This window comes from Thrips palmi, unplaced genomic scaffold (genome assembly GCF_012932325.1).
Source record: "Thrips palmi isolate BJ-2018 unplaced genomic scaffold, TpBJ-2018v1 HiC_scaffold_12, whole genome shotgun sequence".
Lineage (NCBI taxonomy): Eukaryota > Metazoa > Arthropoda > Insecta > Thysanoptera > Thripidae > Thrips > Thrips palmi.
Window position 1 is genome coordinate 7,611,619 of NW_023144623.1, and position 14,876 is coordinate 7,626,494.

At 63.9% G+C, this 14,876-nt stretch overlaps 1 protein-coding gene across 1 annotated transcript in view; it reads right to left on the bottom strand.

Annotated features, from left to right (window-relative positions):
• Positions 1-14,876, bottom strand: part of LOC117639964 (neurogenic locus Notch protein) — a 77,851-nt gene that overhangs the window by 49,322 nt on the left and 13,653 nt on the right. Inside the window, exon 2 of the mRNA XM_034376076.1 lies at positions 9,196-9,274. Within this exon, the coding sequence (XP_034231967.1) occupies positions 9,196-9,274 (79 nt within the window). The remainder of the gene's footprint in view (positions 1-9,195; positions 9,275-14,876) is intronic.

The window sequence follows — 14,876 nt, forward strand, 5'->3', positions numbered from 1 at the left end:
TCCAGCCTGGAGCCGCCATGGAGCCTCCAGGCTGATCGGCAGGCCTAGCGTGAGCGCAGCGCGCGGCCGGGCACTGCCAGGCACGCACCAATCAAACGAGGGGCCATCGCATCGCGCATACGCTCGGGTTCGATCCCAGGCGGCGGCGGCGGCGCGGCGGCGGACCCTTGGCGTTCAACCCGCCGAGCCGAGGACGAGGACGGCCGAGGCGCGTGCGGCGCACGGCGGACGGACGGACATGCCGACACGCGATGCGCCGCCCCGGCCGCCGACTCGCTCGCACCTCTGGGGGACGGCCCGAAGGCCCGCGGGTGCGAGAGAGACAGCGAGAGCCGTCTTCCGCCGGCAGGCCACGCCGTGGGAGTCGCCTCCATTCCATTCCACCCCAAAAGACTTCTCGGAAAAGGGCGTTCAAACTTCAAATCCAACTATTGTTTGTAACATGCGCGATATAGTGGCTTCGAAATTTTACAGTGCCACACCCCCCCTACTCTGCTGACCATTCCAGGGGAAAACGGTGAACGAAACGCGGAGGGCCGCGTTTTCAACCCCACCCCACCCCTTCGGCAAGCACGGCAGCGTCAACGACAACTCTGCGCGGCGAGTGCACAGTGCAGTGCCACCCCCCGCGTGGCGCGTCCTCCCGGGACACACACACAGACTTGCACCGGATACGGAGGTGCGGGGCGAGGCGGGGCGGGGCGAGGAGTAGGCAGGGGGAGGGTTGGCGGGAGCGGGCAGCCTGCAGGCTTGCTTGTAGGGGTGCGCGACTGCTGCCTCTGCTGCACAACAAGTGCCACAGGCCGCTCAGGCCGCCGGCCACGCTGTTGCCGCCGAGTTGTTGTTCTTGTTGTTGGCGTTGGTGTTCTTGTTGGGACAGGCGTCGCCACTGCTTTGCCTTTCCCGCGTGGGGGAGGGGCTCGCGGGTTCCAACACCGCGACGACGACCACTTCGATTATGATCTTTAGTTCCTTCAAAAATTTCGAGCCCGATATGGTCGCAAAAATGAACGCACGCGGCAGGACAAAGCGAAGTGAGGCATGCGAACTGGACAGGGTGTGGACGGGCGGGCGGACAGACGGACAGGCAGGCAGACAGACAGACAGGCAGGCTGCCGCCCCGATAAATCACAGCGACTAGGGCCCCACTGCACCGCGCTTGTCTTGCTCGCTGCTTGCAATTCAATATGCGCAATTACGATCAGCGCGGATTGCCCCCGCCGCCCCGCCCGAGCAGCCAGCCCGCCCGCCAGGCAGCCAGGCAGCCAGCCCAGCCCCTTGGGTCCGGCGCGGCGCAGAGCGCGGAGCAGCGCAGGGTCCATTTCCATCACTCATTGCACGATGATGGCGCGGTGTGGCGCGGCCGCGGGGCAGTCGGCACACACACACACTCACACACACACACAGCGCACCACTACATCAGCTACCGCATGCATCCATCTCCCACTGGACGACGGACTTGGGCTGGAAACGGGTTCCGCCACGGCGTGCACGGCGTGCAGGGCGTGCAGGCCGATTCGGCCGCTCCGTCTCTCTCGCACCCTTAGGGCCGCGCCGCGAGTGCGAGAGAGACAGACAGAGCGTTCGGCATCGGGCCGCCGGCGCGCTGGCACGGCGCGGCGCGCTCCTCAACCAAGAGCGGGTTGCTGCTGGAACGATGCCGGAGCGCACGGCACGGGACGCATCAAAGTGGCTACTACACTACCAAACGCGCAGGCGGCCGCGCGCCCGTCCGTCTTTCGCGAATCGGAATCAAAGTCAAAGAGGAGCCGCCGAGCGCGCCGCGCCATTTATAGTGTCCCTGCTCCACCTCCGCGACGCCGAGCACGCCGTCAAGCACGCCGTCAAGCAACGCGCCTATCCGTCACCGGCCGCGCGGCTCCGGGGAGGGGAAGGGGCGCCTGCTGCTGCACACAACGTAAGGCCAAGACCCCCCCCCCCTTCTCTTCTCCCACAACTGGAGCTGCTGCAGTGCAGGCGACGGCGACCCGCGAATTCCATACCCAAAAGATCTGCCAGGGACCACGGCAGCCAGCTTATCGCACCACGGGCCAGCCGCGCGGCACAATCGAACCCGCCACATTTAGCGCTCTCTCTCTCTCTCTCTCTCTCTCTCTCACACACACACACTCGGCGCGTGGCAGGGCGGCAGGGCGGCGCGGCGGCGCGCACCGCGCGGGTCGAAGGTCGCGGGGCGCGGCGTGTTTGCCGCTTATCACGGCCCCAGACTTATCTTTCGGCCGCCTCGCTGGAGGCTGCCGGCCCGACAGACATGAGTCACCCGCCCGGTGGCGAGCCGAAGAAAGTTACCAAGCAGAGGACGCCTCGTTCGAGTTTTCGAAACCCGAAAAAAAATCAGGGCGAGGCGTGCGTGGACTGGCTGCGGCTGCATAGAACCGCCCCCGGCCACTCCTGCAGCAGCGTGCGTGCGCGAGCGTCCGCGTCGGCCACACCGGGACACGCACTCCATCATGACCCTGTCGGGGGCGGAGGACGCAATCACCCGCCGGAGCCCGACCGCACTGCCCCCCTTATAAACGGCTGCTTGTCCTTTTGGTGTAATTATACGGCACGGCACTGCAAAACTGGAGCGCCGAGCGCAGCGTCATGCAAATGCCAGAGCCAAGCCGCGCCGCCGCGTCCGAAAAGACCCGTTTTCTGGCGACGTCGCGGGGGGATTTTTTGGACGCGACCGCCACACCACCCGCCAGCGGTACCACGCCGAGCCGCTGCCGTGCGTCATCTGCGTTCCCATGCACTAGACGCGCGCACACAGACACGCACACACACACTCACACGGCACGCACTAGACACACACCGAGGCAGTCGTATTACCAGTGTAATGCCATCCAACCATCCAACCGGCGCAAGGTTGCACTGTTGCACTGGCCAGTGTCAGAGGCGAAGCCTGCACCGCCTGCACCGCCTCGGAGTTGCCATTATACGATTCAAACGGCCATCAAAGGCCCCAGCCCAGCCCAGCCCGCATCCAAACAAATCCCCCGTGATGCGAATTCGGATTCACAGTGTACAGGTCAGTGACTCTCGCTCCTGACCCTACTGGGGCTGCGCCGGTTACTTTTGTGTTCTTTTTTTCGTGGGTCGTTTTTCTCGGCGCGAGTCCGCTGTGCGACTCTATACACGCTTTGCGTAGGCTTCGCGATCCGGAGCCGCACAGCCGCAGGCACCCTGCTCCTGCTTTCTTGGCGCGGCATTTCCTGTGCGCGGGGCGGGGCGGGGCGGGGCGGGGCGTTCCCTACTGGACCACGCCGTGCCCCGCCAATCCGACCGCCCATCTCGCAGAGTCCTGAACATTAATTCCTTCATCATATCTCTCTCTGCCTCTGCCGCTTTTTTCCTAGCCGCCCCCAGCGTTTTTATAGGCACGGCTAGCTACAGTCCCACGCCGGCACGCCGCACCAACACACACACAGACATTTCGCCGGAGGCAACACTCTACCGCCCCGCGTTCGTCCGTCCGTCCCTCCCCCACGGCCGGGCCTCCTCCAGGGCCGGCACCATCGATATCTCGATCGCCCATCGACCGGCCACTCCAGACAGACAGACAGACAGACAGACAGACAGACGGACAGACGAGAGCACCCCGGCAGGCACACGCCTTACAGGGAGGCGCGCGGCATTCCTCTGCATCGCGCTAAAATCCCGGAAAGCGCGTGCAGCGTGGCCGAGGCGGTCGAGGCGGCCTGAATCGATAAAGCACGCCGCCGTCCTGGCCGCCGTCCTCCAGGAAAAGACTCCAGGACTCCAGGACTCTGCAGGGGGCGCTGACAGCCGCGCGATCCGCGGCGGCGATGCGGCGACCACGGCGACGACTCTCCGGCATGTCTCTAGGACTCCAGCTGCAGACCGAGCGTCGCTCTGCTCTGTCTCCCTCGCGCCCGCAGGGGAGGCCCCGTGAGTGCGAGAGAGACAGACAGACCCTCGGAATCGATGCGCTGACGGGCTGACGGCGGCGGCCGACGCAACGCGGACTCGGCGACGCCGGCGCCACCAAGCCGCACCGCACAGCGTGGCCGTGTCACGACCAGCGTCACGACGCCAAGGAGTGCGAGGAGTGCATCAAACCGGAGGGCTGGGGTTCAAACACCGCCGCGCCCGGCCGGACTTTTATGGACGCGGCGCGGACGGACCTCCGCGGGGCGGGGCGGGGCGGGGCGGGGCGGGGCGGGGCGGGGCGGCACATCCGCCGGCCTCCTCCAGGCACGCCACCGCCGACTGGGCACTGGGCACCGTCTCCTGGAGGAGCGGCGCGGACACACCGCCATTGTCTCCCCGTCATCCCGTCAGCCAGCAGGGCCTTCCCCGGCCGGCCAGTGGCGTAGCCAGGCGCGGAGGGAGGCCCGCATCTACGCCACTGGCAACGGCACTGGCAACGGCGGAGGAAGCGGATCGGAGAATCAACCTTCGGGATTTCGCATTGGCCGACTATCACTCAGCCTCGCCCCGGGGCCGCGGCCGAGCGGACAGACGCTCAGGCCAGGCAGACAGGCAGGCGGACCGACTAGACGGCCGACAGGTAAACAAATGAGAGCACAAGGCCCCCTCGAGGCGCGCCGTCGTCTAGGCCCTCGTCCTGGCCGGCCCCGCTTATACAGGCGGCCCAGTGGACCAGGACGAGGCGCGGCCACGGCGTGGACGGGGTGATAGCCGCCGGCTCGTGATAGCCTCTCGGAGCGCGCCACGCCACGCCACGCCACGCAGAACGAGAGGGCCGGGGAGCAGCCAGCAAGCCCAGCAAGCCCGACCAGGCGAGACGAGCCAATAATTCATGTGATCACAAAGGCCTGGCCTGGCCACGACACGGGGCGGGGCGGGGCGGGGCGCATCCAAGACGGTGTACAGTATGTATACATGGCATAGCGCGGCGCGAGGCGTTCAGAATTCCCGTTGTGGCCGCCTAGCCTGCTCCGTGGAGCATCCTTACACCGTGAATGTAGCAACGACTGCCCTGCAGTCCTTCCCGGACGACGCGACGGCGAGGGAGACAGTGTGGGGCACGAGTACCGCGGATAGCTCGATGTCACCCGCTAAATTCTGCGAATTACCCACCGCGCGTGCCGCGTGCCCACACTGTAGGCACAAGGGGGTCCGTATGACGTCCCGAGCGGCTTCGCCGGCGAGTCCGTCTGACGCATCGCGCGGCGCGCCCGCCGCAGTGGCCCGCCGAAGTGGCCCGCCCCGCCGAGCGTGTGACCAGCGTGCGACGAGCGCGCTCCAGGTGCACCGAGGTAAGGCGGGGCGGGGCGGGGCGGGGCGGGGCGGGCGGGGCGGGGCGGGGTCACCCGTGTGCTTATCGGGCCGGAACGACACGGCCCCGCCAGCACCTGCTCTCGCTCCGTCTCGCTCGCACACCCACACACCCACGCGTCGCGTCGCGTCCCGTCCGTCCGCCGCGCGCTGTCTGAGCCTGCCGAGCCCGCCGAGCCTCGGGCCGGCCGGGCTACACGAATCACGGCCCGACCCGCTCATCGCTCCGTCTCTCTCGCACCCCTACGGGCCCTACGGGACGCGCCGCGAGTGCGAGAGAGACGGAGCGACGACGGCTCGGCAGTAGCCCGCAGGGGTCTGGGAGGAGCGGGACGAGGAGGAAGGACTTGAAAGCGGGAATAAAAGCGGGGAATCAGCGCGAGCGGCACGCAACGCACAGTGGGCTGCAATAGTGAGGACGAAATACCGCCTTGAATCAGACGCAGTGACTGCTTAAATGCCGCAAAGTTGATCAAAACAGTCACAAATGTCTGTGAAAAATCGTGTTTTGGGCCGACTTTGAGAATCCACTGCGTCTGATCCGAGGCGGTATCTCGTCCTCCCTCAACGGGCAATTGGTCTTTGGACCTTCCTTTTGCATGCCTTTGTTACGGAAAGCGATTATCTGCCGTAGTTTGGGAGCAGTACTGCCGCAAAGTTGATCTAAACGGTCACAAATGTCTTTGAAAAATCGTGTTTTGGGCTGACTTTAAGCATCTACTGCGTCTGATCCGATGCGGTATCTCGTCCTCCCTCAACGGGCAATTGGTCTTTGGACCTTTCTTTTGCATGCCTTTGTTACGGAAAGCGATTATCTGCCTTAGTTTGAAAGCAGTATTGCCGCAAAGTTGATCAAAACGGTCACAAATGTCTGAAAAATCGTGTTTTGATCAACTTTGCGGCAATACTGCTCCCAAACTAAGGCAGATAATCGCACTCCGTAACAAAGGCCTGCTAAAGGAAGGTTCAAAGACCAATTGCCCGTTGAGGGAGGACGACATACCGCCTCGGATCAGACGCAGTAGATGCTTAAAGTCGGCCCAAAACACGATTTTTCACAGTCCGCGGGACACCGCCAAGAGCAACAAGGACAGCAGGGCCAAACACATCGACTCCAAAACAGATCCACCCACAAACGCGTGTCGTCCGGGCTGCGCTCAAAAGCAGCGAGCAGCGTCCGAACGAGGCAAAGCCAGGCACAGCCGCACAGCAGCAACCCCAACCTGGCCGGCCGGCCGGCCCCGTCCCGTTTCTCAGGCCTCTCGGCCCCTCGCGTCGACAAGTTGCCCGAGTTTTAATTACGCTACGACAACAAATAATGAATCGGGCCGACGGAAGCGGCCGAGCCGGGCCGAGCGGCTGGACGGAGTGTGTGGCGTCGTCCCCGTCCACCGGCCCGGCAGAAGCACAGCAGAAGCCGCATGCACGACCACTCTCAAGTGTCCCCCTCCCCTTCCCCTGTCACCGCGTCCGTCCCTTTCACGTCATCCTCTCATACATTCATGCCTCCTGTCTGTCTGTCCGTCCGTCCGTTCGCCCAATGGATGCGGCGGGCCGGCCGGTGGGAAAGGCGGGGCCGTCCGGGGCAGGCCACCATAGAGCCTGTCCACTATACAGCCCCCGTAGACCCATTTTCTTAGAGGGGGGTAATTAGAGATGGTCCGTCAAATTCTTCGGGAGGGCGGCCGGACAGACGGACGGACCGACAGACAGACGGACAGACAGACAGACAGGCGAGCGCCGGTGGCCAGCTGAGTGACGTCCGCGTCCGCGCGAACGCGGCCGGGCTACTGCCTCACACTGGTATGATGGAGAGGTTCGAGGTTCCCCTATAAAATGTGTGACGACGAAAAAAACCCCGCCCTGTCAGTCGAACGCGAAAGAGGAATTAATTTGTAGTTCCAGGACGGGCAGCAACAACAACAAGGACAACAAAATCCAGAAGCCCGGCCGGAACTGGGTCCGGATTGGCCGCGAGGCGCGGCGAGGCGGCGGTCGCTTCCTCCACTGGAAAGCCTGGAAGGCCTGGAAGAGGCCTGGAAGTGGCCTGGAACGGACTGGAGGACGGCCTAATGGGGAAGCCGGAATAAAAAGTGGAAAACATGAACAGAGAGAGAGAGAGAGAAGGGGGAGGGGTCGCGCGTTGCGCGTGTGTCTGGGCCCGTGGCGAGCCCCCCCCCCCTCCCGCTGCAATGCCTCGCTTCGGTCACGGCGGCTGGCCACACTTCTTGCCCACGTTCCCACGGAGCGCCTGCACCCCCTCCCCCCTCTCCGCCCCCGCCCTCGCCGAACCCCTTGGGTTTTTACTTTTTGTTTCGCTCCGACGTGCCCCCGACGACGCGCCGTCGCCACACCGAGGGCTGCTGCCGACGCCGTCGTCCCTGCATCCCTGCGCAACCTGGAGTGGGGGTGGGGGGAGCGTCGTAGGTCTGGGACTCCTCCACTGGGAGGGTGCACACTGCGCGCTGCACACGTGTGAGGCCGTGCGGGCCGCGCACCAACAAGTGGTGGAGGGGGTGGCGGCGACGTCGAGCAGGCCGAGCAGCGCACCACCCTCCCGTGGGAAGGCAGGGCGAGGGGTGGGGCGGCGGCAACCCTCCCTCCCTCCAGCCACGCCAGACCGCCGCCCCCGCCACGCCGCGGTCGCTGCGCCGCCGAGCCGGCCGCTTTCGGCGGCGATGACCCGGCGACCCCGTCGCGTCAATTTTAACCCGAAACGCGGGAAAATCACAAAAAAACAACAAAGCCCGACGCGGAACCGTCCCATTTCGAATGTCTACGACACCGGCGGCTGACAGGCTAGGCCGCCGTCCTCGGGGCCAAACAAAGCTGTCTCTCTCCCACCCCTGCGGGCCGCCCCACGAGTGCGAGAGAGAGAGAGACACCGCGACGCGGCACTGCGCAGCATCGCCCTGCCGGCCTGCAGGCTCCACGGCCCCGCCAGGGCCCCGCCAGGGCCCCGCCCCGCGCTAACTAGCTCGCCAATTACAAGGCTCTGGGCGCCGCCGCCTCGCAGCCTTACCTCGCCGAGGTTCAACAGGTACGCCCCGCCGCGCCGCCATGTGGGAGAACGAAAGCCTCCCCCTCCCTTCCGGCCTTCCCCGTCGACAATTAGCGATTATTCAGTCAAAAGGCTGTCGGTTCCCGCTTCGCGCTCGCACTTTCTTCGCCCGTTCTCACATCGAGCGGTGGAGCGGCCGGCCGGGGCACTGCCGGGGCGGCGCGCGCGCCGTTCGCACGCCGTGGAGGCGCAGGGCGGGCATGGCCACGCGCAGCGCGCAGCAAAGACACCCAGAAAGTGATACCCGCCGAGGTTCCAGCCGCCAGATCACTATACTTAAATCAAATCGACCTCCACGTCGTCGATTCCACAATCCGCACCCGTTTCTCAGTGGGCGCGGCGCAGTCCAGACATTATTACTACGTATACTCGCAGTTCGCAGTGCAGCGCCGAGCATTGCGGAAGGTTTTTGGAGCGGCCCCAAGCGCGCACCGCGCACCGCGACGCACCGCCTGAATGTTAATGAGGACGGCGTGGTCGTCGCGGTGGTGGACCGGCCGGCCTGCCAGCCCCGCATGCCCATACCTGCGCCTGGCCGCGCTTGGCGCGCTTGGCGCCACCATGCTGCCGTCCGCGACCGCGCAGCCGCGCAGCAACTCGATTTATCGAAATCGACGCGCCGCCGACGCCTTCAAGCGCGCCGTCCACGCAAGCACGCCGTTCAAGCGCGCCCTTCTTCGCACTCTCAACAAACCAACCCAAAAACAAAACAGACGGAAGAAAGAGGACCGTTTTCGAACCGACGCGGCCGTTGCGGAGTGTGGTTTCACAGAGGTGTCCCCCGCTGTGAAAAGCCTCGCGCCGCGCGGTTCGAGCAACGACTCTCGATACGCCATCTGGGGGAATAATCGAAATGTGGTACTCACTTGCACTGCAGCTCCTCGCGCGCCGTCGTGACGCAAGCGCCTCCATTTCTACATGGGTTGGGCGAGCATGACACGAATCCTGCAACAAAACGGGAAAGATGAGCAAAACCGCCACACTCTTCGAATTCAACAAAGTGTCCCTCCGTGTACGGCTGGGTGGAAAGACACAAGTCTACAGTAGAGTCTAGTCGCTCTGTCTCTCTCGCACCCTTTCGAAACGCCCTAGGAGTGCGAGAGAGGCGGAATCAGCCTGCAGGAGGCGCGCACTACGTATCGACCCAAGCTTTTCCATTTCAACCATAATTTTTCCCACACTCGACGCACTGCGCGGCGCTGCGTGGCACTGCACTGCTCACAGTAATTCCCCGGCCGAAGTAAGTCGGACTGCGACATTCCTTTTCTATCCTTTTCTACCCCGGCGGCCCCACCGCGCTCGCCGACAAGTCGCCAGCCGGCCAGCCAGCCAGCCAGCCAGCCAGCCCCACAGTAGCACACACGGCGCGGCAGCACACGGCATGGGGGCTTCATGTACACTCATTAAGCTTTTCTCGTTTCTTTACGTTTCTAGAAATCGCTACCACCCAGGTCGGCTGGCAGCGGCCGGCGGCGGTGGCACCGCCATGGCACCAGCCGCGGTCGACCCTCCCTGCCCCCTCCCCCTCCCCCCGCAACCTCTCGCGAAATGTTCCCGCGCAATCCACACTGCGCCCCGCCCCGCCCCGCCCCGCCATGTCGCGCCGCCTCCCCCGCGGACACCACGACCGGATCACCTTGCGGACTGCTTGCAGTGCTTGCAGTGCTTGCAGGGCCTAGCGCAGGCACAATGCCGCGCTGCCGCGCCACTGCTAGGCCGCGCGCCGCGCCACGCCCAGCGGACGGGGCGGTGTCGGGTGCCGTCCGCCAGCACTCGCACTGGAAGAATGCAGAATGCCTATAGCGACGGCACCGGCGCGACGCACGCAGCCCGGGCGCGGGTTCGAGTCCCGACGCGCCGAGAGCCACCCAATTTCCTTCTTTCTCCGCCTTTTAATTTATTTCTTCTTCTCTTCCTCCGGTTCAACGCGCCGCCGCAGCGCCGCCGCTAATGGCATCCCGGCCATAAAGAGGTGCGACTCTAACGCGCGCGGCCGGGCCGACCGGGCCAGGCGGGGCCCTCCAGTGCCGGGCCGCGGAGTTACGGTCGCGGGGCCAGCTGGGCACGGGGCCTTGACCCGCGGGCCCCGCGGCCGGGCGTGCCCGGTGGTGCCGAGGGCGCGTCGCGTTAAAAACCACGCCCCCGGGCCGCGCGTCGTCGTTAGCGTTCGACGTTCGGCAGCAGCGACACATTCTCCATTCTCCCTCCGGAGGAAACAACAAAAACAAAACGAACCGGCGACCGGCGGTAAAACAACAACAACGGGACACGCGGGCCGTATAGCGCTCTAACGTTTTGACGCGCGGCGCCCCCCAACAAATAATAATTTACTCCAACAAATAATAATTTACTGCCGCGGCCGGTGGCGGCGCCCCTGGCAGCGCGCTGTCTCTCTCGCTCTCACGAGAGGGGGTACTGTCCAGGTGCGAGTGCGAGAGAGAGGGAGGGAGAGACGGGGCGGGTCTGCTTTAGGGACGGCCCCGGGATAATTCGCGACGCGCGCGGCAGCGCGGCGATTCGTCGCGACGATAATTTATCGGCGGCCCTTCTTCTGCAATCGCCTCCAACTATCGAGGGTCGAGGTATCGAGCATCGAGGTATCGAAATTGATTGTGGCGCGCACGGAAGCCGAGCGGCCAATTAGCCAAATCGTCGTAAAACGGCGCGCGCTTTTCAAAAACGACAAAAGCGACGCCGGCACTGCAAAACGACAGCGAGGAGAACGATCGCTGGACGTCACTTTCACGTAGTGCACACTATAAAGGGTCGTGAAAACAGCCCGAAAGAGATTCAAACATAAAGATATTCGAGCAAAAATTATTACAAAGCTAGCGAAAACTAGTACAGGCATTTCTTTTCTTCGTAAAGAAATCAACAGGGCTCAAAGCTATTATTTTTGCAGACGGGATGTACTGTACGAGACAGCCATTCTCCTCTCGGACACAGTACCGGTATTTAATGTCGCTTCCCCTTTGAGAGGGGTGACACTCACACAAACACGAGTCAAGTCGCCGGCCGAACAAGTTTTCGGAAAGGCTCCGCGCGCCGCTTTTCGCGCCTGCTACTAATGACTTCAACGAGTGCGAGAGAGAGAGAAGTCCGAGCAATAACCCCGCCGGCTGGCCGGCCGGTCCAGTCAGGCCACACAGGCCTCGCTGCAGGTGTCAGTCAGTGTCCTGACCGTCGCTCTGTCTCTCTCGCACCCCTACGCGACGCCCCGCGAGTGCGAGAGAGACAGACTCGGCACTCGCCGACAACAATGCCGCGGATCACGAGTTGAGGAGACGAGGTGGTGCCACACTGTCGGTGCCACGACCAGCAAAGTCGCCGATACACCCCGACACAATGACAATGCGCGAGTGGCAAAATTCGCACTTGGCGTCGCCCCCCCCCTCTCTCCCCCTGCCCCGCCACTGCCTTCCAGGTCGTAAAGATAAAGACGGGGTCCGCTGGGTCCGCTGGCATCCTGCATCGTCCGGTCGGTCCAGCACCGGCAGTGTGGCGGCGCGGCGCAGCGCAGCACAGCGCACCGGGGCTGACAAAGTGACACGGACCTAAACCGGAGGAATTTACGAGCAGGCGAGCGGCCTCGGCCACGCCACTGCCACGCCAGCGCCTCGGTGCACTGCCAAATAAAAGTCATTTCTGCAGTGCCATTGAGACGGACGGCCAGCCCGGCGGGGCGAGCCGAAATCGACGAGTGGGCCCTCACTATAAAATGAGCTAAGTGTCATTCGGGAACGCACACCGACGTCACACACACACACGCATGGATGCATCGATACACACACACACACACATTTGGCACAGTTTCCCTTTCCGCTGGGCGGGCCCGTTACGCCCCGTGGTCCTGGCCGTGCTGGTCGGTGACGTCACCGGCAGGTGTGCAGCGGAGGGCCCCGGTGTGGTGCACCGTGCACACCTGCGGGCCGAGGGGAGGGGGAGGGGGGAAGGGTGAGGTCAGTGGGCTGCCCAATCAGATGGCCCCGAATACCAACTCGAATATGAATGACCCGCGAGACACTTTCCCCCCGCGGTCGCCGCTAATCCGCGACTGTCTCTCTCGCACCTGCGCGGGCCGCGCCGTGAGTGCGAGAGAGACAGCGGCAGCGCCCGCGGCCAGCCAAATCGGCCAGCCACCTCTCTGGCCGGGCGCGCAGACCGGCGATGAGAAATCGCTCATGAAACCGCCGGCGGCATTTGCCTATGCTTGCCTTCTGCTCGCGCCGGCCGCCACGCCGCCAGCCGCCACGCCCCGCACTTGGCCGACCTGGACTTGGGAATCGGCCGGGGGGCCGGGTCCCCAGGGAACGACCCGCCCCGCCGGCATTTCATAAAAATCATCGCTGCAGCGCTGCAGCCACGGCAGCCACCCCGCGGCCGCCTGGAACACTCGCGGAACACTCGTGGAACGGCACGGCGGTGTTCGACATGTAACCCGATTACCAGGCCGAGCATTGTCCCACAGGGAGCGCTTCTGTTCGTGATCAAGCAGCAGCGGGGATCTGACAAGAGCCGCGGCGCGGCGGGGGCCTCGCGACACATTGCTCCGCTGCCCTGGAGTCCCTGGAGGCCCTGGACAAGCGGGGCGGCCCCGCCGCGCCACTGGAAGAGGCCGCCGTCCTGCCCCTTCGCTCCACGAGGAGTATTGCGTTTCCGGCGTCGTGCCGCCGCATCCTCGGAAACCCAATCCACTCCACTGCCTGGAACGCTGGAGCCCTGGAACCCTGAGCGGCGGCCAAACCGTTCCGACACGTGACGTCGCGGAACAACAACAACTCGCAACTCGCTTCTGGGGTCTTGTTTTTGTTCGGCGTTCTCCTCGGCGACGCCGGCCGGGCCGTTACACTGCAAAGACACGGCGCGCTTATCCACCCCTAATCTGTCCGCCGATTCCGAAACGGCGCCTCTCTCTCTCCCTCTCTCTCGCACTCACGGGCCGTCCTCACGGGTGCGAGAGAGACAGAGCGACGTTCCGGAGAGCCAGCCTGCTGCTGCCTGCCTCCCCCAGGGAGGACCTCCTCCAGAGCCGGTTTGGATCGCACCCTGCACACCTGCCTCGCTTCCCAGCGGCAGCCGAGCCGGGCCGAGCCGAGCCGAGCCGAGCGCGCGGACCGAGTCCAGCCGGGGCACAGGCACGTGTACCACACACACACACGCTTTGATATGACGGCGCGAAGCGTTTAAATGGCCTCCGCGGCATTGTCCGTTCCGTTCGGCGCGGTCACGTCGGCCACGCTACGACGACGCTCGTGATGGAGGCGATGCAGGTCATAAGGACGGCGACGACGGGGCGGCGAGTCGTGACCGGCGAGTGCATCGCGCATCGCGCATCGCGGTGCCCGGGGCCGCCGCCGCGCCGATCGGACAAGGAACAAGGAAGGAACTGGGCCGGCCAGGGGGAAACATGGCGGCCAACGTCGAGGTTCATGTTCCACAGTGGGCCAGAAGACCGGCGGAGGCGGACAAAACTCGAAACGCGTTTCGAGCTCCAGAGTCGCTAAATGGGACTCGAACCGAACGTGTGACCCCATCAATGGATTGCTCTCCGAACGAGGAATCCATTGGTGGGGTCACACGCTCGGTTCGAGTCCCATTTAGCGACTCTGGAGCTCAAAACGCGTTGGGAATTTTGTCCGCCTCCACCGGTCTTCTGGCCCACTGTGCGTTCAGCCGAGCCAAGCACCGCTCCGCGTCGGCGGACCGCCGCGGCAGCATCCCTGAGCCAAACCGGAAGTCTGAAAAATGGGTTTGGCGCGGTACGGGGAGCGAGCGTGCGTCTACGTGCGTGCAACAGATGTGTGTGTGTGCGTGCGTCGATTATGCCAAAGATGCTGGCAGAGCTGTGCGCGCTCCTTGCCCTTTTCCCTGAGAATTAGCGGACACTCGCAAACACACACACAGACAGTGCACACACACGTTTACGCCAGTGTCCCCACGACTACACGCTTGCTAATGATGGAGATCGTCCGATCACGCGGCGGCCTGCCGGTTGGTTCCGCACAGCGCTTTCATCGCTCTGTCTCTCTCGCACCGACGGGGCGTCCCGTTGGGGTGCGAGAGAGAGAGGGCGACGCTGGAGGCTCCAGCGCGGAGTGCGCCTCTTCCTCGCCGAGGGGGCCGCGACTCCCGCAATCATGTGTTCACCGGGTCGCAATCAGGCCGCAATCCTTGCAATCTTCCGAAATCCATGCAATCATCAGAAATCTTTGAAATCCTCCGCAATCTGCCGCAATCCCGCGAAATCCTCTGCAATCTCGCGCAATCCTTCCAAAATCTTCCGCAATCCTGCGCAATCTTAGCGAAAACATTGTAATCTTGCAATAGACCCTTTCAGTCATCGCCTGGAGAAGGACAAAAGTAATCAAAAAGACAGGAACCAGTAGCGCGCCACCTAGCGGCCGTTACTGTGCACTGTCAAAAGCTGAACCCTCAATGGTCACAAGCGTAAGTCTGGACGAAGTCCATAGCAGTGGCCGCTAGGTGGCGCGCAACTGGTTCCTAATTTTTGATTACTTATGTTCTTCACTGGGTGACGACTGAAAGG